General features: G+C 39.4%; 1 protein-coding gene across 1 annotated transcript; it reads right to left on the reverse strand.

Moving 5' to 3' along the window:
* Positions 1-359: 359 nt before the first annotated feature.
* LOC138015401 (uncharacterized) lies at positions 360-20,471 on the reverse strand. The gene is made up of 16 exons (XM_068862430.1): positions 20,356-20,471; positions 19,230-19,585; positions 18,639-18,803; positions 14,655-14,765; positions 14,087-14,215; positions 13,438-13,534; positions 12,364-12,582; positions 11,381-11,757; positions 10,765-10,932; positions 9,871-9,981; positions 9,601-9,717; positions 7,139-7,229; positions 6,202-6,576; positions 3,111-3,233; positions 2,765-2,902; positions 360-1,056 (listed from the first exon to the last, which is right to left on the reverse strand). Exons 1-16 carry the CDS (start codon positions 20,432-20,434, stop codon positions 686-688), a joined length of 3,027 nt encoding a protein of 1,008 aa, XP_068718531.1. The 5' UTR covers positions 20,435-20,471; the 3' UTR covers positions 360-685.
* Positions 20,472-24,000: the final 3,529 nt, after the last annotated feature.

Genomic DNA, 24,000 nt, shown 5'->3' on the forward strand with positions numbered 1-24,000 from the left:
AGCATTTTGAAACATTGACGCCGTCTTGGCACAATCAATTGATTCATTAATTTTCGCCATATAACTTTGTAATAGCACATGCACGTGAAATCACCAATTAACGCACCAGAATTAAGGAATCACTTCTCAAGATAATACTGGCAAGCCTCGATAACGAAAATACAAAGAGCCAGGTGTGGATTTGATGCATTATCAAAGTTCAGGGAATTGAGTTGTTAAAAAATGGTCTTTGACAGGGTGGCATAAAATATGTTGTCACACAAAATAATTTTGTTCTATAGTCTCTTCCAGTGTCTGCCTCAGTATGGATTGAGGTCAGAAATTGCTAGTTTCATGACCTGATCCAATAATTCTCTCACTTGTTACATAACATGTTCTTTATTCATAGGTTTTAGCGATCTACACCTAGCTAAACGTCGATTAAAATGATTTGTTTTGTATTGTAACAGCTACTTGTGGATTTGGTGCGCAAACAAGGTTCAGAAAAGGTTGTTTATCTTGATGGCAAGTTTGTTTTCCGGGAACCTTTCTTTCGTTCAAAATTTAAAATTGTTACAAATTGAAGCAATGTGGTCTAAAATAGTATTGCCAGTCATTCGTTTACAGATAAGATGGCTATCTACTACCGACAAGAAAAAAAAAACCCTTTTTTTACTTGGTGAATGTCACACGTCTAGTACTTGTCCTAGGAGGTCCCGCAATAGCGGCAGTTACAGCATGGTGAAGAGTTAAGATAATAAACGTAGAAAGAACCGCAGTTTCTGACTTGAATGGTAGTCGAACTCCCGCAGCAGCTGTAATGGCTATAATAACTGTACCTGTAGAAACATACTGTCCTGCTTACTTGGCCGTCCGCGACACTGGGATGCCCTCCTCTTAGCCATCCAGGTGAGCGAGTATTACAGCGATTTCGTGGTGGACATGAAGTTGGCATTCGTGTACCTGCTGCCCCTTGAAATCGAAACCACGCCGGACCAATTCCGCTGTCACAGTAGCTGCTACCATAATAATTGATCTTTCTGTCATAACTGCTCAAAGTGTTGTAATTTCGGCATTCTGAGAAAGAAACAGAAAATGTCTAATGCACGGTGGTCACGGATATACTGAAAGTCAGAACAAATTGGACAAATTTGATGGTCGGTCTCTGTCTATTACTTTTTTACTTTTTGTCTATGACATACCAGGAAAACACTCGATTTAGATTGACAACCGAGCATGTGATCTGATCCCAAACAGTGAGAAAGAAAATGAATTTTTTATTAGTTTGTAACTCACGCAGAGCCATGCAGAGCGACCTCTTAATAGCGCAAAATTGCATGCGAATGCCTAAAGTGGTGGGAGCGAAATCAAAGTGAGCGTACTTCAAGCTGAGAAGCATTGCTTTCTGCAGGACCATTTGGAACGATGAAATGCCGTTTGAGAGTGAATTCAAACAACAGAACTAAGCCACCAAAGCAAAACACTTACAGTGAACACAAGCCACCAGCATTGTAAATGTAAAATGTAAAAATGTAAATGCTTTTTTTATAGTGGAAGTGCACTTAGCTATCAAGCTAGTTTACGGGCACTCCACTTTTACCAATGTGAAAGAAACAATTCAAACTTAACAGAAACATTATTAAGAACCCCAACTGGCAGGAGGCAACAAGTTGGCTATTTACAAAGCGTGGTAGAGTCGAATCCGGGACAACCGGAAACAAATCCTAACCAGATGTTAGAACGGGATTTGAACCTGGAGCAGCCGCATGCAAACCCAACGCCCTAAGCTCTCGACCACGCTGTCAAATAGCCTTAAAATGAATTTGAGACAATATTTTTCTTAGTTTCTTTTTCCGCAAACGTTACTTGAATTTTTTTCTCAACTTGATAACAACGGATAAAATTTTTGTATTCGCCCTACGGCCTCCGCCCTTTGCAAATTGCCTATCTTTTCCCCAAACAATTTGACCATAGTAAGTTTTCACCATTTTATCGAAATTTTAAAAGTCATACGGGTTCTTTACGAAAGGCACAAAGGGATAGCAAGGTGCTTGTTCATATGAATTTCTCTTTAAAATCATCTTCACCAAGAGACTATGAGGGTAAGAGAACACATCCCCCATACATGGACCTCTTCCTATGATAATCTTTTTCAATTTAATTTTAGCTCGTAGTCAAGCTGCGAGGCTATTTTAGGAAAGACACCTGATTGGTCAATTGTAATGACGTAATGACCGCTTTGCTGTTTTGCTTTGAGAAAATGGCGTCTGTAGTAGACATCAAGTTTGTCGATGAATCTGAAAACTTTGATTTTGAAAAGAGTGGGAAAAGTTCCCGTCCACGTAGAGAAAACTGGTCCATGCTGTACATAGCTGAATCCGATGAAGGTGATGTCGAATCAACAGAAAGTAGGGATGCGAGCTCTTTTGAGGAAGATGTTGAAATTTCGAGCTTCGAAAAATCTTCAAATTTCGATTTAGGATTTCACTGGATCATGCGACGGCGAAGTCTTAGCAAGTTCCTTTACAATGACATCTGATCGTCTGACCATGGACCATGGGGACGAAACTAAAATAACTTTCACAGCGTGGTGCAGGCTTAAAATAGTTGAAAAAGATTATCACAGGGCACGGGGATGTGTTCTTTCACCTGATAGTCTCTTGTCTTCACGTAGTTTATAGTAAGAGCTAAGGACAGTTGGTACTTTGAGCACTGGACTTATCAGTGTCCATAGTTTCGTCATTCAGTTTTGTCTTGGTAATGTACGCTAGTGCCAAGTTATTACCTGATGCAGGATGATTACAAGCCCTTCCGTCTCCAGTGTAAGGATTCACACACGAGCAGTTGTAGGATCCAACAGTATTAGTACATGTAGCCCGTGAACTGCTGCAGTTATGTAAACCACTATTACACTCATTGATATCTGTAGAGATAGTGTCACCCAAAAGTGTCGTAGTTAATATGCAATATAGCGGGCTTGGGGTATTTGATTGAATCTTATTCGTCATTGTAGATGGTAGATGGTAGCTTTCTAATCAAATTTTTGCTAATATGAACATTTTCTCACGTCCTTTCAGTGATTTTTGAGCGAAACTTTTGCAAGGTCCAAGTTGTATGTGAGTTAAACTTACCCGAACATGTTTTTCCATCGCCCGAAAAGCCGCTATTGCATGTACACAAGTATGATCCCTTAGTATTACTACAAACGGCATTGACATCGCAGCTGTGGGTATTAGTGGAGCACTCGTCGATATCTACAGAAAAAAGCATAACATGAACACGAAGGTGGCAAGCGCGTTAGCGAAGCACCATGGGTAAGTTTTCTTGGGTAATCTATCGATGCAAGAAATTCTGGTTATGACGTCACGTAGGTCCGCCCGTACAGACTGTCGGGGAGAAGGTGGGGAGGCAGGACAGCCACTGGGGACGGGAGTGTTCGGGCAATTTTCCTCGGCGGGAAATTGCGTTGTAGCGTTGCATTGGCAACCCGCGTTTTTTTTTCGAGGAAGGAGAAGGGAAAATTTCAATGAAAATCAACGTAAAACTGAGAGAAATAGGGTCGGAGACAAAACACTTATTTACAACGGTTAGCTTTCAGTAGGAACCCATTAGTAGGAGCCTCCATCTCCCACTTTGTTTCTATGAAGTAGCGTTTTTCCTGACCTATCTATTTTTAGAACCACTTTGTTGTCATGTTAAACGTCAATAACAACTGAAAAGGGAACGGGGAGGCGTTTTCAAAAGTTTGAGTCTTGTTTCCCGCATTCGGCCGCCATCTTGGATCGCCCCTTCCTGCCGACTTCTTAGGGAACATCTTTAATAAGCACGGCAAATTCAAAAAAGTTATTTCTATAAATAGATAGGTCAGGAAAAACGCTACCTCACCTAGGGAAGCCAGTTGGAGGCTCCTACCGATGGGTTCCTGCTTTCAGGTAATGTTTTTCTTCTTAATAAAAAACCTCGCTGCCTCACATATTTTGTAAAACTACTGTAGCTAAAAGAAACAAGAAGGCCTGAAAACGTTTACAATTCCGTGTTGACAGAGATTCTGACATCTTTCAACAATCACATTTATAGGTTTTTGTGTGAAATGGATGCCCAGTTGTATTAAAACTGGGTTTGTCACCAGGTGGGTACATTTAAAAATATATTTATAAAGCTACACTGGTGGTTAAAAAGCGTTTCAGAAATTATTTACAATAAAAATGTTACCGACGTTTCGGTCGCAATCACGGACCTTCATCAGGGGAAGTGAGAGAAAGCGTCTTGTTTATATCTGTGCTTTTTGTAAAATATTCTCTCACTTCCCCTGAAGAAGGTCCGTGATTGCCACCGAAACGTCGGGAACATTTTTATTGTAAATAATTTCTGAAACGCTTTTTAACCACCAGTGTAACTTTATAATTATTTTTTTGGATGTCCAGTTGTGCGCTGCTTTGTTTGACTGTGAAATTGCAGTTCAACGTAAACCAATTTACTACGCTTTAGGTTGACTTTTTAATTAGTAAAGATTTTTTCTATTGTTCTGAACTGAAAATAGAGGGAGTAAAGATTGTCAGTAAAACGGAAAGAGATTACTGTGCCTGTAATTTCAGTTTTAGTTGTTGATTAAAATATACATGTTATTGGATGGTTGAACATATAATACGCGCGGATATTTTGCGAGTTGCGTAGTATTTTTCCGAGCCCCGCAGGGGTGAGGAAAATACTTCGAATAAGAGATTTATTATTCCACTACAAAAAGGTGTTATTTTGATTCAATTTTATTTGGTAAGAGTGTTTCTAAAAAAATGCATCATCTGTCCTTTAGGGCCCTTGCTAACGATGTAAACAGCACAGAAAGCCAGCCAAATGTCCTTTATTTGATTGTATAAACGAAATGACGAGAGACAAGCGATGACAAGTTAAATTCTCAGGCTTTGTATCGCGTTGAAAACAAAACTTTCATGGAAAAACTGCCGTTTCGTCCGTATTTGCTCTATTCTAAACCGGTCAAAGTGGGACACTACAGTGTATTACCGTCTCATATTTCAAGCGTTCTCTTGACCAAATATGGTAAAATGACGTAATAGTGGAATAATAATTAACAATTATTGGACGAGGTTGAGCAAAATATCGTGATTTGTCAATGGCGAGCAGATCAATTATTTTCCGAAGCCGAAGGCTGAGGCAAATAATTGATCTGCGAGACACTGACAAATCACGATATTTTGCGATAACCGAGATCAATAATTGTTTTATCATTCGATCACCGAGTTTGTTTTTTGTTTTTGTTTCCGGAAAGCCATAAGCGCGCGCTGCCTTGCAGAGTCGAGTAATGACACCAATCAATTAGTTTCCTTCTCAGCACAATTATATTTGTACACTTCAAATTGTACTTGCAGTCAAACGTTCAATAACATTAGGCATCAACAATGCTGAAGAATTTCACAGTTTTCAAAGCGTATCCCGACACGTGAAGCTCGTCATTCTTTTTTCTGGCTTCAACGTAAAATCTCTTCAGTACATATGCATTCGCCAACTTGTCCTTCGCGTCGATGACACGAGTGATTCTTCGTCTACCTTTCTTTCCTTGAGATACTCTGGAAATACGTTGAGTGCAACTTTTGTTCCTTTTTTAGTATTCTCACTGTTCTTTCGATCAACTAAAGATGTCGAATCATTCTCTGACAGCTTGGGGAACCGATCTGCCATTTTCTCGCAAGAGCGGGATTTCAATTGCGCATGAGCAGAATATTATTTGCAGCAAAACAATGAAAAGGAAGGACAAAATACATCGAATGATAATGTTGGTTATTGTAAGGCATGTTTGTTTACTGCATGCTGTCAGCTCAGGTGCTTTATCTGTTTGATCACTTACATGTAAACTCTACACATTAACGACGATTAATTTTTTACTTTATCGGCAGAAACATAACTATTTCCATAAACACTATACACTTTTTTTATAAGAATTTGTTTACAAGAACGTTGAGGCTGAGATCAACCAAAATTATAAGATCGTATAAAGAACATTCCTCAGTGTGAGACTGAGTCGATTGAGAACGTTTTTATTTTGGTGTTTGTATTTGAGTATTAGCCAATTAAAGTCGACGGCGAAAATAGTATTATGTCCCAGGCCCCAGGGCAAGGGACAGATTCTCCACTAGGTTTGTTTACCGTTACTTCAATCGATGATTTATTTGGTACGCAAAAGTTAAACCAAGCAAAAACAAAGTGTACCTTTGAAACAAGTGAAATTGTAGCAGCTGTCACATGACACGTCATTCCAAGTGTAACCATGTTTAGCACCAAGAGTGTGCACACAGTCTTCGTTTCTCCAGTTGTTTGGTTGCCTTGGCGCCCAGAACCTGAAACTACTCAATTCGTGGTTGGTCCAAACAAATGATCCCTCCACACTTCGATCATTCAGACCAATCCAGCTTCGTTCGCCGTTATTGCGATGCTGCACGTAAACATTTTCTTCGTGGTTGTGTATAGTAACCAGACTTGAACCCACTGCTGAACACTTTAATTCCGCGCTCAGCCATGAAGAACATGCTCGGCTTGAGAAGTAGCAGTAACCATTAAAATAGCCCCATCCAGATGGGCAGATATCTGAGTGAAAAAGAAAAAAAAAAGAATGCCAATTCAGGACAAGTAGTACATTCATTATCACCATGATCGACAACAGCAAGAACAATAAACATGGAGTTGATAATAATGACGATGATGATGACGAAGATGATTATGGAGGATAAATTAAAAACACCACAGGGCACTATCATCAGCCGAGTCTGCCGGAAAAGTTGAAGAACAGGTAAGAGGTTCTGGAAAATGACTTGGGGAACTCCGTGGTTAAAGAACCATCATATTACTCAAATCTGGCATAATATAACAATAAAAAAAACTCATGCAACGGTAAATCACCAGGCTCTCACAAAATACCAAACTTCTGGTCTAAATTTTTAGGCTTTCTGTACTACATGCTGAATTGACCGCCGTCTACTCAGTTCTTGATTAGGGGTGTAATAGAACACTAGGAATGCTGCCTAACACCGAGTACGCTGCAACTACAAAGTGCTTCAAACCGTAACTTCTCAACCAGCATCACTAACTATGAAGCAGAAACAACGATGACTGAACATTAAAATCTTTGAATTACTTCTTTCAAGCTTACCTGACACAACAGCGTATGATATAGAAAGCGGGTCATATCTTGATTCGTACAATTCTTTCAGACAAATTCGTGCTCTGTCCGTGTTAATGTACTGCAATTACAAGGAAAACAGTAAATGTCAACAGAATACGTCAATGAAGTGATTTTTAATGTGCCATGAAGCTAATTAATAGCTACAAAGCCCACTACCGGTTCAATTTTCCACTGTGGTTGTTGTGCCGAAGGTGCGCGCGCACGGAGCACCATAGTGAAGAAAAGATGGTAACCCATCGATGCGAGCAATTTTGGTTTTATAACCATAACGTCATGGACCGTCCGGATGTCCTTCCGTACGTACGTACGTCCACCCCTCCATGTTTGCCATAGTGACCAGTATCACGCTATTTTACACCATGCATCTTTAATATTGGACATCCATGTTATGATCAATTGACACCTGTCAAAACAAGGTATACGCTGACCAGTATCACGTGACCATATTGCGAGCTTAAGTTTAGAGCTTACCTAGGTCAGCTGTTTTTTTTTAAGTTGACTGCTGACCAGGTACTGGTTTTCGATTGGATTGCAAGCTCAAGCCAGGTTAACTTACCAAAACATAAACGACGCTTCATTTTTCGCGCGCTTTCTGTGGCTCGACGCGGCTACACTGCCATACTACGTCAACTATAGTTCTTACACAGTCAACACTTTTCGTGTCCAGGTGGAAAACGGTTTGGAAAATGTCTTCTTTCTGCATTTTTCGCTGGTTTCAATCCAGTTTGACATATCATGATAGCTGTGGTCCATATTTGTGGCTACGCAGTTATTCAAATCAAGCATCGGAGGATATAAACTTAAAGCTGCATGTTTATTTTTAATTTTTTAGAGCTGCTTTTTTCTCTGCATTGCAATTTTTGGCATATCTTTAGAAGCTCTGATAAGGTTACATGATACCTGGAGGACCTATGTCTAGAACAGAAACAAAAGGAGACCGATAGAGAAAGACAAAGACAAAACAGAGTACCAGTAATAGGACCTCATAGCTCATACTTAGTGGAAGAAGTTACTCCACAAATTCTTTCCTTGGGGACTAAACCGTTTGTTATTTTTACGGATGCGTTATTAAAAGTGGATGGGTATTTTTAAATAGTGGTTTAATCGGTTCTTTCTCTGTTCAGGAATGAAACTTGAATTTTTATTGTCAACTGGAATTAAATAACAATTATCAGTACTCTTTTGGACATAAAGGAAAGGTTGATTTGTTTGTTTGCTTTGCTCTAGAATGCGACCGAACATGAACTTTTTAAATCGTTTAATCAACTGTTTTTCGATGTGCCTCGACAGTGACAAGAACTTGAAAATTTTGCCCTAATGTTACAAACACGTAATTGCGATGAGGTTTTCACTAGTTTGTGTTTTCAGGGTGCCTAAAGGTAAGTTTAATTTAGTGTTGCTGCGGATCTTGTTCGAAATTCGTCTTTTCTTGGTTGGATTGCCGTATTTTGCCGTTTCTTGTTCCAAGCCAACCTGGCGTGTTTCAATGAATTACATCAAAATGTGAATGATCTCGTTTTCAGAGATAAAGTGGAATAAAGTACATCAGGAAAACTCTTTTTTGCCCTTGATCATGAGCTTTCAAAATTTTTTGATGATTTCTAATTTTAGCGTGATTCCTATCCGCTGGCTATTGACAGTTGACTCTGAAATGGCTTTTTTCCTTTTCCATTTGCTCGCTGAGGGTGTGCTTTTTTTTTTCTTTTTAAAACTCATGCGGTTCAAGAAAAATTCATTGCCAAACTGGTGAATTCCAAAGTAAATTTCACACGAAAAACCGATATCGCACTCATCGTTTCGTGATTCATGCGATAGCGGCTTTTCGCGTGAAATTTACCGTGGAATTCACTAGTAAGGCAATGAATTGTTCTATAGAAGAAAGCAAAGAAAATGATTTCATTAAGCAGCAACCTGAAACACCAAAACGCGGAAAATTCGAAACCTTTTCTGTTCACTAACCCTACAGGCAGTAAGAATAAATAGCCAGGGAGCTCCGCTTTTAGGCTTGGCTAAATCTATATGTGATACCTCGTGGGAGACTGACTCATGGAAGGTTACATTAACATCATCATTCTCATCATCATCATCATCATCATCATCATCATCATCAGCAACAACAACTATAACATAGACGAGATACGAGCTGTCCGAATAATACGAAAGGATTGCAGCAGTGTGTTGTGAAGTTTATGTAATTTTATTTTTGTGGTGTTGTTTGTCCCAACATTTTTGCCTTTTAATGCCAGGTTTAATGCACCTCTGTTGATTTTTATTCTTTGCGCTTCCTTTCCATAGTCCCGCAATCTTCTCTAAATATGAAATCAGCAGTGACTGCAAAGAAAAGGTAATTGGTTTTTTTTCTAATATCTCGATTTAAACAAGAAATAATTTTCAAGGCAGTATTATATTTCTTTCGGCTGTTGTTTTACCTCCACCCAAGCTGTAATGGAATTATGCACCGGATCCCTATTCCCACCACTAGAGGAGTGATTAGCAGAGACAAAAACATTCGGAGGACTGTTGTAGACTCTACTGAAGTGGATGTCCTAGATAAAGCAAGAGAAAGTTATCGGTCACAATAAAACAATAACGGAATGAAACTGTATACATTTTAGCTAAGTGATATTGTTGTTACACCAAAGATATGAAGATTTATCATTCATGGAATAACACTGTTGCAGATAAAAAATATATCTAACCCTGCAGAAGGCGTTGTTGAAATCCGCCGGAGGAGGCTGAGAGGCTACAAAGTAGACAGAACCGAGTTCAGAAAAGAGAGGTCTGTGAAGAGACGAGAATGCCAACCAGTTCTAAAAAAAGGAACGAGATACAAAATCCAAGGTGAAAACGTATAGCAATGAAATGTGATGTAAGAAAAGACAACAAAGGTCATATTTTACAAGACTGCAAAAGTGTCTGTGGCAAAAAGTCAAAAGGCGACCGTTGGTAAGCTTGTTGATAACGATTATGACAAGTAAATTTCAACCGCAAGTCAAGCATTCAAGCATAGAAGCCCTCCAGTCTGCTTGACAGTTTTACACGCGCTCGCCCTACATTGCACATGGTGCCTAATTGATGACATTTTTTCTTTTTATAGTTATTTATGGTTATCATTTTCTATTCCCATTTAAAAGCTGTAGAATTACATATAAGGAATACAACAAGCCAACAGGTATATAGATAGTCAAGAAAGGGTGTGAGCCCGTTGTGACTCACATTAGTTAACACAATTTGATTGAAAATGACCTTTATGTTCACAATCACCTTATTTATCATGTGACACTGATTTTGCCTTGACATATTGTTCAGGAGCATGCAAACCGACCTCAGTAAGTGATTTCTGATTCGCTGTCTGACGAATCTCTCTTAAGATGGTTATTCTACATTTATAAATTCGATAGATAAATCCAAATTTTAAATGTTTCCCTCCCCTCCAACGCATCACCACAGCTTCTTTTGAAACTAGCCCCTTCATTCTTCCTGATCATGAGGCTGGTAGGACGCCAACGCCCCTTTTATTTTGTCCTCTAAGTATGCTTATCAAGCTGAAATTTAATTCATGGAAAGTTTCCTAATCAAACAAACATGCTTACGGTGTGAATATCCTCATGGGAGCCCGCGTAATTTTGCAGTTCTCTTAAACATATTTTGAAAGAAGATTGTGTGACATCCTCCAACCAAATACTGGCCGCGTCCCTTTTTAATCCTGCATGGTGATGAACAGCGGTGATTAAAATTAAGGGTTTCTTTGAGAACTTTCCCTGAAACCAGAAAGAAAGAGTATTTTAAAAACGAGAGAATACCGCAAATAAGGAAACTTCCGTGATCTTTCGCTAAGAGATCATTTCAACCCGCAGTTCTAATAAATGAATTTCACGGGTAATATAATCGAGATAGAAAACGAGTTATACAATACGACCTCGCAATCGACAAAATGACAAAAGCGGCAAAGTTGTTTTTTTAAACGTTGGCCGTGAAGCACGACAGAACGACAGAGTGTAACTTGAAGTGCTACACACTGGTTACTTAAAATATTTAAGGTGGAGAAAACAAAGAGAAATTAACTTAAAAGGGGGAATGTCTTGCAATCATTCCCACTTTATTGGGACTTTACAGAGTCGAGACTCCAAAATTATGTCTTAGAGTCATTATCAAACACTAAACTTCATTATTCCCTCCTTCCAAAGTTTGCTTTGAGTCCAAACTTACCGAAGGAAAATTCACTGTCTCACAAGTCGTCCCAGTCCACCACTGTGATATTCTTTTCTCTCCGCTTATTCCACCCGCCGGAGCTCCCTGATAACCCATCCAATCCACCGTTACGTTAGCAGTGTATCTCCGCTCATTAAATCCTGACGCCATCACGCAGGCGGTAAATTGCTCATAATTTACATTTTCAACCCAAGATACTGCAGCATCGTGGACATAGGACATGTCACCAGTATCCACATGATTGACAGTGATTTGCACTTCAATGGGTTTTTCAGGGTAGAAAACGTAGGGCTGGAAAGGAATGACCTCACAATGGGAATACCCTACCCATGGAATGTGAGGCATGTGTCGACGACCTCTCTGGAGAGGAAATCCTTTAGGCACGAGAAAAAAGAAAACATTGCAAGTAAGTAGTCCGAGTTTTAAGACCCAGTCAAGGGGATTCTCACTTGCATTAGCTATAATGTTGGCCATGTTTTCTGGCACTGCATTAAATTTGACAAATCTCAGTTTTTCTTTTCTTCGTTCCCTTTTACGTTCTAAAACGTTTGAGCGTTAATAAGTTAACCAGACTTCTGGAAGTTTTTCGAAAAGAGTTAATAACTCCCGAAGAGCTCTATAGGATTTGTAAGGCTCTGGACTGTCAGACTGTCTCAGAGACTTGTCAGGTAAGCAGTTGAAAAACTGGAAGATTCGTAACAATCACTTTTCGCTTGGTTTTCTTTCCAAAGGATCTCGAGGGAAATCCTGGCATGAATTTCAATTAATTGCTTTTTTTTATCTTTTAGCTTGACCTGCCTCTAGAAATGCAAGCATTTTAAACTTTTCTTTCTTCAAAGATAATTCTCTCATTGATAAGCTATCGAAGTTCTTTCACAAAACCTTACCACTAATTGACTCCCTTTTCCCTTTTCTGTGGATTCGTTCCCTAATTGTTTGCTAACTCAATTTTGAACAACATGATGTATTGAGACGATCACCTTCGCAGCTGCCAGGATGCTGAATTGTAAAGTTTAGCTTCAGCAAGCACATTCCTTGTTCAAAAAGACACTTATTATCGTAAGTTGTGCCATTTGACGAACAAATCGGTTCTTGCGACGATGGACAACTCTCGATGCTCACACAGCGAGCACTGAATGGACCAAAAGCCTTGCACACACAATAATGCTCGCATGTCACATTTAGACAAGGGTCCCAGTCTGGAAACATGAGTAAAATAGCATTTAGTTTCCAAGTAAGTTTTGGATGTAAGATGACTGGAAATCGCGTACAATAAATAAATGACAATGGTAAATAAATAAAGACATAAATAATAAATTGCCCTTGCCACTACAGCGTGCGACGCGTCTCAACAAAGGCAGACAGACAGCACATGACCAGGCGCCTTTGGCAACCCTTATACCGTATACGTACTTGTGTGACCTTGGAGCAAAGTTACAGCTTGGTGAAAACAGATGCATGTTGGTTTTTGGTAAGCGAGAAAAATTAGGGGACCTGGAATAAACAACCCCTCAGAGCATGGTCGAGAATCAAGAAAACCCTCAGGACTTGAACCTGGGGCGCATTTTTAAAAGGTCTTGAAAACTTGCAGCCCTCTTTTTTTAGTCTTTCAACACGTTTAATAACATGATTGTAAGTTTGGTGACTTACACCCCGTTTTTAAGCTACAACGGAAACTTGGCACCTGCAAAAGGTTCGAAAAATAGCGGGCCTTCAGACAAACACGCGCTTAGCCAAATTGTGGAGAAGAGTGTTCCTGCAACTACAATACCTTTATACCTCACACGATGATAACTCAACAGTTGTAGACGTAGAGTGCAAAAGCACTCTTCTACGTGTTAAGGAAAGCATATTCCGATCTGCCAGTTATCAAAAGCAGTTTATTTTATGCGTTTTATAAATAAAGCCTAACAGAAAACAATACGCAAGGGCTCACTGCCTATGAAATGATAAACGCAGGAAAAAAAGAGAGCAGGGATGTGTCAAAGCTGAGAACGTTTTTGTCTACTAATTCTGTTTCCGTTTTTTTGTGGTGGTTCACTTCTTTCTCTTACCTCCAACAATCAGGTAATCGATTCCAATGAGATCCTTCATTTTGCCGTTGCTGTTATGACTTTTAACACATATCTCCGTCTCTGTTTTGGTGGTGTACTAAAGAATAAGAAGGATTACGTATGAAGAATAAAAACCAAACTTTCTATTTTCTTTGCGGTACGACCATAAATTTTTCTTCCCAATAAGTTATTAATTTCAATGATTTCCTTTAGGAAACCTTCGTAGTCAAATCTGTACTTATTTCAGTTGCAAGGATGGCCTTGTCACAAAATATTGTCCAGCATAATTTTTCCTCGATCTTTTCACATAAATTGGGTATCTTTCATAGCGGGCCAAGCTCTCAGTTCGATGTGAGCCTGTAATCAGTGTCTTTAAATCCAAAGTCATGACAAATCATGGGCAGGAGCTGGAATGTGATTAACGGGAGTATTTGAAGAGACTGCGAGCCCAATTTGATCGTTCAAATAGATGATAACAAGGGACCTAGGATTGTTTGCTTGGGTAGACCGCAGTCGCGGGTACAACGGTTGGAAAGGGAGTGCCTGTTACGTAAATAGGCCATAAACGATTTAGAGGTATTTCTTTTTATTAGCTTTTAGCATACCCTTCACTTATCTCGGACGCTGTATGCATTGCAGGCTTGCTCACCTCAATCCAAGTGGTTAGTGCCGCACATTCTGCAGATGAACTGGAACTCGTCTTCTCATCACTGGGTCTGCGTTTTAGTGTTATTACTACCACAGGCGGGGCGAAAAATGGAATCATAAAGTTGACTTTCTGTGAAAACAACCGCATTTTTTATTAAGGGGAGTTTTTCAAGAATGCAACCAGAAACCAGGTTTCTAAAATGTGAGCTATCGCATGAACTGCATTAAATATAATCTAAAGACGAAATGTTCTGTATAAACCTGGCAATTTATTGGCATGAGATATTCAGAGCAAACATGATGGTCTTTTGCTTTTGCTTTTGAAAGAAGCAACAAGGCACATTTTTCTTCAATAAACTTCCGAAATGCAGAGTATTCTGGAAATAACTAGCAAAAAACGTAAAAGTGAACCTGCTTTACTTTTTTATGGTAAAACGTAAAGCTTCCTGTTCGTGGGGTCCTCAGCATACGGAAGGAAACAGCACATAACAAACATAACAGCTGTGACAAATACTAAATAAGCAAAAAATCCGTAGACAAAGCAGCCTCCTTGCACTCTTATTCGTTACCTTGCAGAAAGTGAAGTTATTTTGCTGAGATGGGGAGCTGCTGTTTGGAAACGCCAAACTGCCGGTCAAGGAAACATTCACGATACTTAAGTTTGTAAACGCCAACCAGTTCTAGACGCAAAAGATTCATAAAAATTGTTAGACTCACTATCGACCCTTTTATCCTTGAAGTGGCCCCAATTCGCGGAAAAAATCGTCTGGCATTACACAGGTTAATACGTGTAAGTTACCCTCTTGGGAGGCAAAGGGTTAATAGGAACATAGTTTGTGAGTAGTCCTCGATGATGTTACCTGACCCGGCCTCCATTGACAAATGAAATCGTCTGCCTGTAAAAGGCCCTTTTAGGAGGCAATGATTAATTAAAACAAATATAGCGCAACAACTTTTCTTCAAACCTTTGCCAACAAGTTTGAAAATAATGCCTTAAGCTCAGCTAAAAACCTTCCCGTTAGGAGTTCGCTGAGATTGTGAACGGGCTAAGTTTTTCCCATTTGTTTGTTGATATTCACCCCAAGTTTTCGTTCACATAACTACGCTTTTCGTAACCACTTGATGTCCAAAATAAAATGGTCACATTGTTACACCTATAGTGAAGGTTCATCAACATGCGATCAGGCTGCCAAAATAAATATCTTTTTTCACTGCCTTTTTGTGGTGTTTTGTGACAGCTCAACGAGGCCTTTAATAAAAAAAACAATTCGCAGATCAAGGAGCCAAACCTACTGGTGCATTTCTTAGGGACTTTAAAAGATGGACGATCGGTTGCTCTGTGTGAATTTGAAGAATTGTTTAGCGCACGAAAATGCTACACAATTCACCATAAGAAGTAAAAGGGAAAATGGGCAGTTCCTACGAATGACCATTTGTTTTGAGGAATAAAACTGAGCATGACGGCGGAATTCATCTCAAGTAGCTCACAAATTCAGTTAAACATTGCCGGAACCCGATGATGAGGACGGTGTATCATGCTTGCCACATATTTCGTAGCTACAAAAATTTCAATGCCAAGACTTTCAGTCAGGATTTATCTCTAGCACCGTGGTATGTTAGAGAATATTCGGTCATGTAGAATGGTCAGTTGTATTTCTGGAACACATTAATGACAAAAGCTATTGATCAACACGCGCCAATTAAATCAATGCGAGTGAGAGACCATGATGTCCCGAAAATGACAACAAAATGGAAGAATGCCATACGAACGAAACGAAAGGCTGAGGCAATGTATCGGTAAAAACAAAACTTCGGAGAACTATGAGTATGAACGGAAATGCAGAAATGAAGCTACGAAGCAAAGAATATTAGCAAGTGTAGTATTGGAGGACTGAAAAGAAACCTTAGGGATTTCTTCAGAACCTTCAAGTCACTACTCAGTGAAAAAACAATTAGGACGCATCTTAATATTGTATCAAACAACAATGGAGATCCTAGATAATGGATCATAGTAAAGTTTCGGAGATATTCGCTGAGATATTTTGGGCTCCAGACTCTGGAGCATGCTATCGAGTAAAGACAGATTGCTAGATTGGCTGCCAATCTCTAGCATTTTAAGACAAGGATACGTAGACTTGATCGAAGTGACCTCTTAGACGGATGCAGTGGTTGTTATTCATGTAATTCATGATTTTATTAATTTTAATTGTAACCATTTGTATTCTTCTAATGGTATAACTTATTTGTATTTTGTATTCTATTTCTCGAAAAAACATGCCAGAATCCGCATACCAAGATTCAGCCCCGTAACTCTAGCCGTTCGAACTGGGCATACCTATGGCAAAACGGAGCGGATCTTTTCCAAGGTAAGTGGTGGGGTCCGCTACGCACCTAGCCAGTTCGCCTAAATCCTCAGGTAGGCTGAGATGGACTGTCGGTGACATCGGAGACTGGGTTCCCGTCAAAGGCCGGAAAGACCAGGTTTGAGCAATTTTTCGACCCTTCAGCAACTTTTAGGTAGTCTTAGTGATTTTTTTGACCCACAAATGAATTTTCACATTTTCATAGGATATACACAACCTTAGCCGATAATAAAAAGCCTTCTGACAAATTAAAGGCGCTTGGCTTTGTTTTTGACTCCGTATTCTGTGCGCATACAAACACGGGAACGAAACCTTTCACAATTTCCAGCGCCGTTGTCGCTTAGATCTGGATCAGCCATTTTGTTTCCCTCGATCGTTTAGCTTAATATTCATGATGACACTGCAAGAGAGACTGCTAGTTCTGGTTCTTAAAACGAAGAATCTCAATTGCAGTAGAGCGAATGCTGGAGCAATGCGTTCCAACAACGGCTCGTTAGCGAAATATTCACACCAATAAAAACAGTGATATTTACTATCTTTTGAAATTCAGGTTAAAAAAGATATATTAGGAACTTAACAGCAAGTTGCTTAAAGCTTTTATATGAATAAAGTGGAGTATGTTGATAAGCAACTCCTTGAACTTACGGAACGTTAGTTTATATTACTGGGCCATACTGCCTCCTAAATTGCATTGAAAACAAATTCAAATTTTTTTAAAACAGCGATGCAAAATAATTTGCAATAGCTGAATGACGATCTTTACTTGTTAGAGTCTTAAAGTGTTCAATTTTTCTGTCATGTAATCTTCTTTTGTTAGGGTTAGTCTCCGCTGTTTATATTTTATTCTTAATTAAGCTATGATGGCCGAAAAACAAGAGTTTGTAGAACGTCCTTCATTTAGCAGAAATGCTACAGCATCACGTTGCTCGACCTTTAAGGTTACATTAAAATTGCAACATTCTCACGGGCTCTTCTAACCACTGCAACTTTGTGCTGAGCCGTTTTCGCTTTTCCTTATACCGGAAGTTGATCAATGATGAGGTCAGCAAGTAATTGAAAGCCAATCAGTATTTTGCATCTAAGATTTGGACGTGGCAGGACTCGTGCAGGTTCCCTTTCTCGCCCTCCCATCTCAGTTCTCGCTTTCACGCTCGCCCCGCAAAGAAAGAGCCTGCTGGCAGGCCAACGTTACCCCTGGCTAGCCTTGTGGGAACAACTTCACTAGCGATGGTCCTGGGACATACCAAAACCCAGTTCACCCAAAGCTTCAGTTGGCTGGGGTAGACTTCGGTTGACATCGGTCTGAGTCGCTCGGAAGGTCGTAAATGAACAATTTTTGCATGCAAGGGCCAACCGGACAAAGCCGAAAGGTGCCGGATCCTGGTGATCTAACCAGACTCGAATAATAAAAGCAAGGCTGCCTGTATGGCTGAGGCTAGTATTTTTTTTTCCAGTATTTCGTCTGGCATGCCTGCATGATTTTTTCAGGGAGTAAGTTGTTTATACCTTTTGGTTCAAGTGTTTGACACCTGTCAATTAGATACGCTTCTCGAGCCTTGCGTATGGCTTCAAGGGATGTGTGTATACGTTCTAGTGGGATGGGTCCTATGTCGTTATGTGCATGCTGGTTGGAAAGAAAATGTTCTGAGATTGCAGCAGGCCTGGAAGAAGGGGTATCTACTGCAGTCTCAGAACATTTCACCCAAAAATTAAGGCCTCAGGTAGACTAAGGTAGATTTCGGAAACATCGGGGACTGAGTTTCGTCGCCCGGGACGAGCTACCCCTGGAGACCCACCGATGATGATGTATATTGACGCAGATGACAATTGACATTGGCAATTTGATTCAATTTGGTATACGAATCTTAATAATGTGTTTTCATTCGTATCTAATTTTGGCTTCTCAAGTATGATACACGAAACAACTGCACGCTGTGAAACTGGAGAAAAAAAGGCAGACGTTGAAACGCGTTGCGATCCTGATTGAGCTCCTGAGGCAAGTCGGTTTTAATGACCGAGTAATATGTTTTTCCCACTTGTCTCCTTGGTTGAATGTAATTCAACTTCAAGGCTCTGCCTGGTATTGGTCACTGCCTGTGTTTGGAACTAAAGTGTGAAAATGATGAGATGCAACTTAGTGTTTCTTACAATTGAGCGACGTTGCATTGCATCAATCACGTAAAAACTTACAATTCTGATGTTTTCATGAAGGCCAGCAAAAATCTTTGTTTCCCGAACACAAAGTGTAAAATTGTCAACGGTAAAATCTTCAATCCAAAAAGCCAAGGCATCTTGTGGTCTCTCTAAAGTCTGGTGACTAGGTGTCACAACAATATTTGGTGGAATCAAGAAAGGCTGAAAGACGAAAAACATCATCAGCCAATGATCCTATAGAGAACTTGAAGACATCCAAGATACGCTGTTACATAACCTAATCACCACGTGATCTCCTGTCAACGTATTTGCTGTTTTCTTGGCAGGGACCCATTTTCACTGATCATGTTACGGTCCACTAACCATTTGAAGTTTCAATCAGTATAATTTTTGAAGTGCCTTAAGGGAATAGAAATGAAAACTTTGACCATATCTGTAGCTTGCTTTGGAAATAACATTTTAAAAACTTGGTTGTAAATACAGTATTTGCCTCTCTTTGTGCGCGCTATGTATATAATTTTCCATCGAACAAGAAAATCCCCTCGGGTATACAGGTGATAGCTCTGAAGCATGTTTGGATAATTATTTTATCACAAAAATAAGCAAACCTCTTCGGGCGAGACTTACCTGAGGAAAGACGATCCTTTCGCACTTTGTTTCAGTGGTCCAGGGGTTCAGCGCAACACTTCCTATTTGAGCTCCAGATGGAGCAGATTGGACAGCAATCCAGTTAACTTCTGCGCTCCCATTGGAACCTTGATCGTATTCAGAAATACAAGTCTTGAATTGATGCCTGTCTTCTGACTCCACCCAAATGGCAGCGCCGTTACCAAGGCCTGAATTTCTCACGGAATAGCCAAAGGAGGCAAACACTTTAACTTCCTGTCTTCCGTAGAAAGGTTGAGCGAAAGAAATTGCCTTGCAAGCAAATAGTCCTGGACTTGATGCCGTTATGTTTACTTTTCCGGTCTTTAAACTAGAAGCTATTAATAAGAAATATAACATGTTTTGTGTGAGTCTGAATTCATGGCAAGTCTTGAGAAGTATGTTTTCAGGATTGAGTTTTTTTATTCACAGTCCTATCACAACGCTTCTCCCGACTAAAAAAACAAAGAATATCGCTCGAATCCCTAGACAGGGCAATTTCGCAGATGCCCTTAAAGCGGTGAAAATGCTGCATAAAACCGACAAAATCGAGTTTTCAACAAAATTATTCGATCGGTACTTCCTTAGGGCTGGGCAAGTGCCCCACCTCCAGTTCTTGGTTGCTGCATTAACTCATCTAGAGCATGAAATAATGGCGAAAACGTCTGGCGCAATGTTCCCTAGGCAGGGAAATTTCGCAGATGCATTGGAAGGAGTCAAACTGTTGCTTAAAGCTGGCTTTCAATTGGGTTTTTAACAATTTTCATTCGGTATTTTCTGATTACTGGGCATGCGCCCCACCCCCCAGTTCTTCGTTGCTGCTTCAATTCTGAAAGACAGGCTACCTGGAGCATGAAAAGTTGGCCAAAAAATCCTGGCGCAAGTTTTCATATACGGGGCATTTTCGCAGGTGCACTGAAAGCGGTAAGAATGCTGCTTAAAACTGTTTTTAGATAGCGTTTGCAACATTATTCTTCCTGTACTTCCTTATGCCAGGGCTAGTGCCCCTCCCCAAAATCTTCGTTTCTGCATCAATTGACGAAGAGAGGTTTAATTGGAGCATAAAATAATGGAAAATTAATGGTGCGAAGGAGAGAATTCAAAATACCTTTGCAGTCTTGATTCAGCAACACAACTGAAAAGAAGACAAAGCACAATTGCACCCTGCGATAGACTCCAGCGGACATTTTGGTCAGACTGAAGGAATGCCTTCACGCAATGATTGCTATATACATGAACACAGCTCTTAATAAGCTGATTGGCAAAGTGATGATTTATATAATTATCTCTTTGGCAATGCATTCTAACTGGAATTAGGAGTTTTTCCAACTAAGTGTCTTTATTCAGGGGTCATGGTTTATTTTTTTTAGTCCTGTTTGGACAGCCCCCTAAGTGATATGGATTATTTTCCTTCAGACTGAGGTGTGTGCTGTACAAAATAGCGGTCACTGCTACTCGAGTATCTGCAAAAGTAGCAAAATAACAGTGGGCAGATTTGACTATGACGAGCAAGTTTGAGAGTGATGTTTGCTAAATTAACCAATGAATATTAACGCTAATAGCAAGATTGTTTAAATGATTTTAATCTCCCAAGAAAACAGTGATAGAATTTGCCTAAATCCCGTTTTGGAGAGTGTGTCCCCGTTAAAGTAAAGTAAAGTAAGTAAAGTAAATTTACTTAACGTCGGTAGCTCCTTCAGTTACGAAACTGGTATCAGTGGAAGCCGACGGTGCGCCTTTTATCCTCCTCCCTCTGTCAGTGCTCCGTTTCACAGATATTTGAAGCTATAGCTACAGGGATCAGAGGGAAGCCGAAACAGACGTTGAAGTCATAATGCACTGAGGATCGAACTGGGGACCCCTCGCTCCGAAAGCCGCGCACTAGCCAACTGAGCTACGCCTGCAAATGTTGGTTTTTGAGGAGAGGGGAAAACGGGAGAACCCGGTGAAAAACCTCTCGGAGCAGAGTAGAGAACCGACAAACTCAACCCACATATGGCGTAGAATCCGGGAATCGATCCCGGGCCACATTTGTGGAAGACGAGTGCTCTCACCACTGTCGCCCTCTTCTTCGATTCAACAAGATTATCAGATTATATAATGCAGTAGGTAAGTAGAGTGTGGCAACCCATTCACTTGAAACACGAAACAATAAGATATTAACGTATTTTTTTGCTTTAAGGTCTATGTTACTATCAAAAGTTTCAAAATAAACCATCTTAACAGTCTTTTGTTTTCTCTGTTTTATTTTAGCTGTAACGTTGATGAAACCACGAACATGTACCAAATTTCCATTTGACCCACTTAGAAACAGATGTTTTTACGTGTGGTGGTCTTTTCTGCGTGTTGATGTTTGGAATCAAGAATCACGTCCAATTAAGGACAGCAGAAATAGTGTCACTGGAAATAAGCTTTATTGGCTCACTTTGCTAAGACGAAAATCGTTTTTAAGTAGAGACTTATTAATCAATTTCAATTTTATGCCAAATAAACTTTGAGGAGTGGGGTGTGGAGTGTTACTCTACCAATGGGGGTCAGTTTTAGCGTTGTTTTTGCCACCAGTTAAGGTAACCTTAAGATTCATAGTCCCAGAAGTTTCTTCCCAAAGAATGGAAGAACGTCACGTTGTATGCAAGGTAATTGCAACATTTTTGATTGAATTCAGTGGTACCAAATGCGCTCTGAATGTGACCATAACTATGATAAACACTGATTTTTTGTCTTGAACTTGTCTAATGAAGAATGGCAGACACAACTTAACAACTTTAATCACTTACATGGGTCAAGCCAGGAAGTTGTTACCCTGTTTTGCTCGAGTTTAAACTTCGGAGCCAGTGGCAACAAATGGTTCCATAGTCGTTTTCAAATATCATAAATAGTTTAGAAATGGTACGGCCTCAATAAAGGTGCCTTGGTGATGTCTTAGGAAATGGAGGAATAAGGTTTCGCACTTGCCGTGTGCCCCTCGGTAAGCCGATTTAGTGGAATAATATATAAAAACTATATTTTTTCAATAAATATTCGCATATTCAAAACAGGAAAGAATCACCATTGCATGACATTCTCGGAAAAACAGGATGTCTGTGATACAATACTCGGAAACAAAGAATGGGTGTTCCCAGGTTATAGGTCATAATACTGTCTTGTGATTTCTTCAACCAATGAAATGATTACAGAAATTTTCTACAGCTTGTATACAATTCTGTGTAACTTTCAAACATTGTGTAAAAATCTGTGAAATAAATTGTGTTTGCGACAACTACAAAACATAATCATGAACCGGCGCAGTTGTGCCGTGAATGTCGATGCAATCTTCGCTGGTTGATTTGACTACTCTTTTGTCGTGGGCCAATTTAAGTACTTTTTCACAATATTCCTGATATTCGTCAACTATTTCTTGGTTCTTTCGAGTGATCTTGCTTTCATTTGCGATTGTTATATCTCTTATTTGTTCTTTACGATTTTACTCAAACTATCGTGATTCAAATGATTACCATTTTCATGGTTTAATGTGATTTTTGTTGATTATTACCATATTTAAAACTATAAGATTTTGGTCCTGTTGAAATGAATTGAGTGAATGCTTCACCTGATAATTCAAGTTCGTCAGTTAATTCTCTTAACTTATCAGCTGTCTTGATATGTCGCGTGCTATCAGCGATGTATATGATTGAATCAGTATCGAGGTGTAATACCTTCTCTTGTCAGTAGTCAAGTTTATTGTAAAGCATTAATCTTTCGTGACTTGTTGTAAAGGTTGGTGTTATTTGAATTTTCAATAAAATGATCTTTGAAAGTGTAGCTAGGTCATTTGAACCATATCATCATTGATAAATTGAATATTTCAATTCGAAATGGTATCATCCAGGAATATTGTTATAAAAATTGCTAAGTTCTGAAACATCTTTTGTTTGATTCATATCGGGAAGATATCGTTCACGTCAACTATTGTCATCATTAATAGGGAGTTTTTGAAACGACGACAGCTACGGCAACGACAACGTCAAAAAGCAGTAATATTATTAGTTAATAGAGGAAAAAATGCATCGTGCTGCACGTGCGGCACGCATTACTTTTTTGTACATTTCTCTCCCGTACTAGTCAAAACAACAACGTAAAATGACCAATATTTCGGGTTTTGACGACTACGTGGACAAACAATAGTGAAGCTTTCCTTCTCTCCCTCTTCGCTTCAAATCCGTACGTACCAATCTGGTTACAGCATACGTCGCTCATATTATACAACATATACAAGGTGGAAACGTCGTGAAACACCTAGGATAGTTCAAATTAATACTTTGAACTGACGTTTTCGTCACCGTAGCCGTCGTGGTTTCTTAAACTCCCTAATGTCCAACCAAGGCCTCATTGGCTGTCGAAACAAAGAATCTTTTGTTCCTATGGTTAGCATAATTGAATAACAAAGACAATGTTTGTAAACAGATATCTTCCCTATTTGCTCGTTGCCCAAATTTTTGAATAAATCATCAATTGTTTTATCAAAGTGCCAGATTTCACATACCGTAAGAATTTTGTAATCTTTATCTATGGCTTTGTTTACTTCATCTGTCGTCCATGTTCCTATGAAAGTACGTTCCATATCATTGTGTATATATTTATTTTGGTTTTTTGTTTTAGCACATGTTTTGCATTACGTGAATATCAATTTTTTGTAATTATCAACTTTTATTGTTTGAGGTAAAACAGAATGATATAAATTTTTCGGAACTAAAATTTTACAATTGTTTAATCC

Source organism: Montipora capricornis, chromosome 9, assembly GCF_036669925.1.
Source record: "Montipora capricornis isolate CH-2021 chromosome 9, ASM3666992v2, whole genome shotgun sequence".
Taxonomy (NCBI): domain Eukaryota; kingdom Metazoa; phylum Cnidaria; class Anthozoa; order Scleractinia; family Acroporidae; genus Montipora; species Montipora capricornis.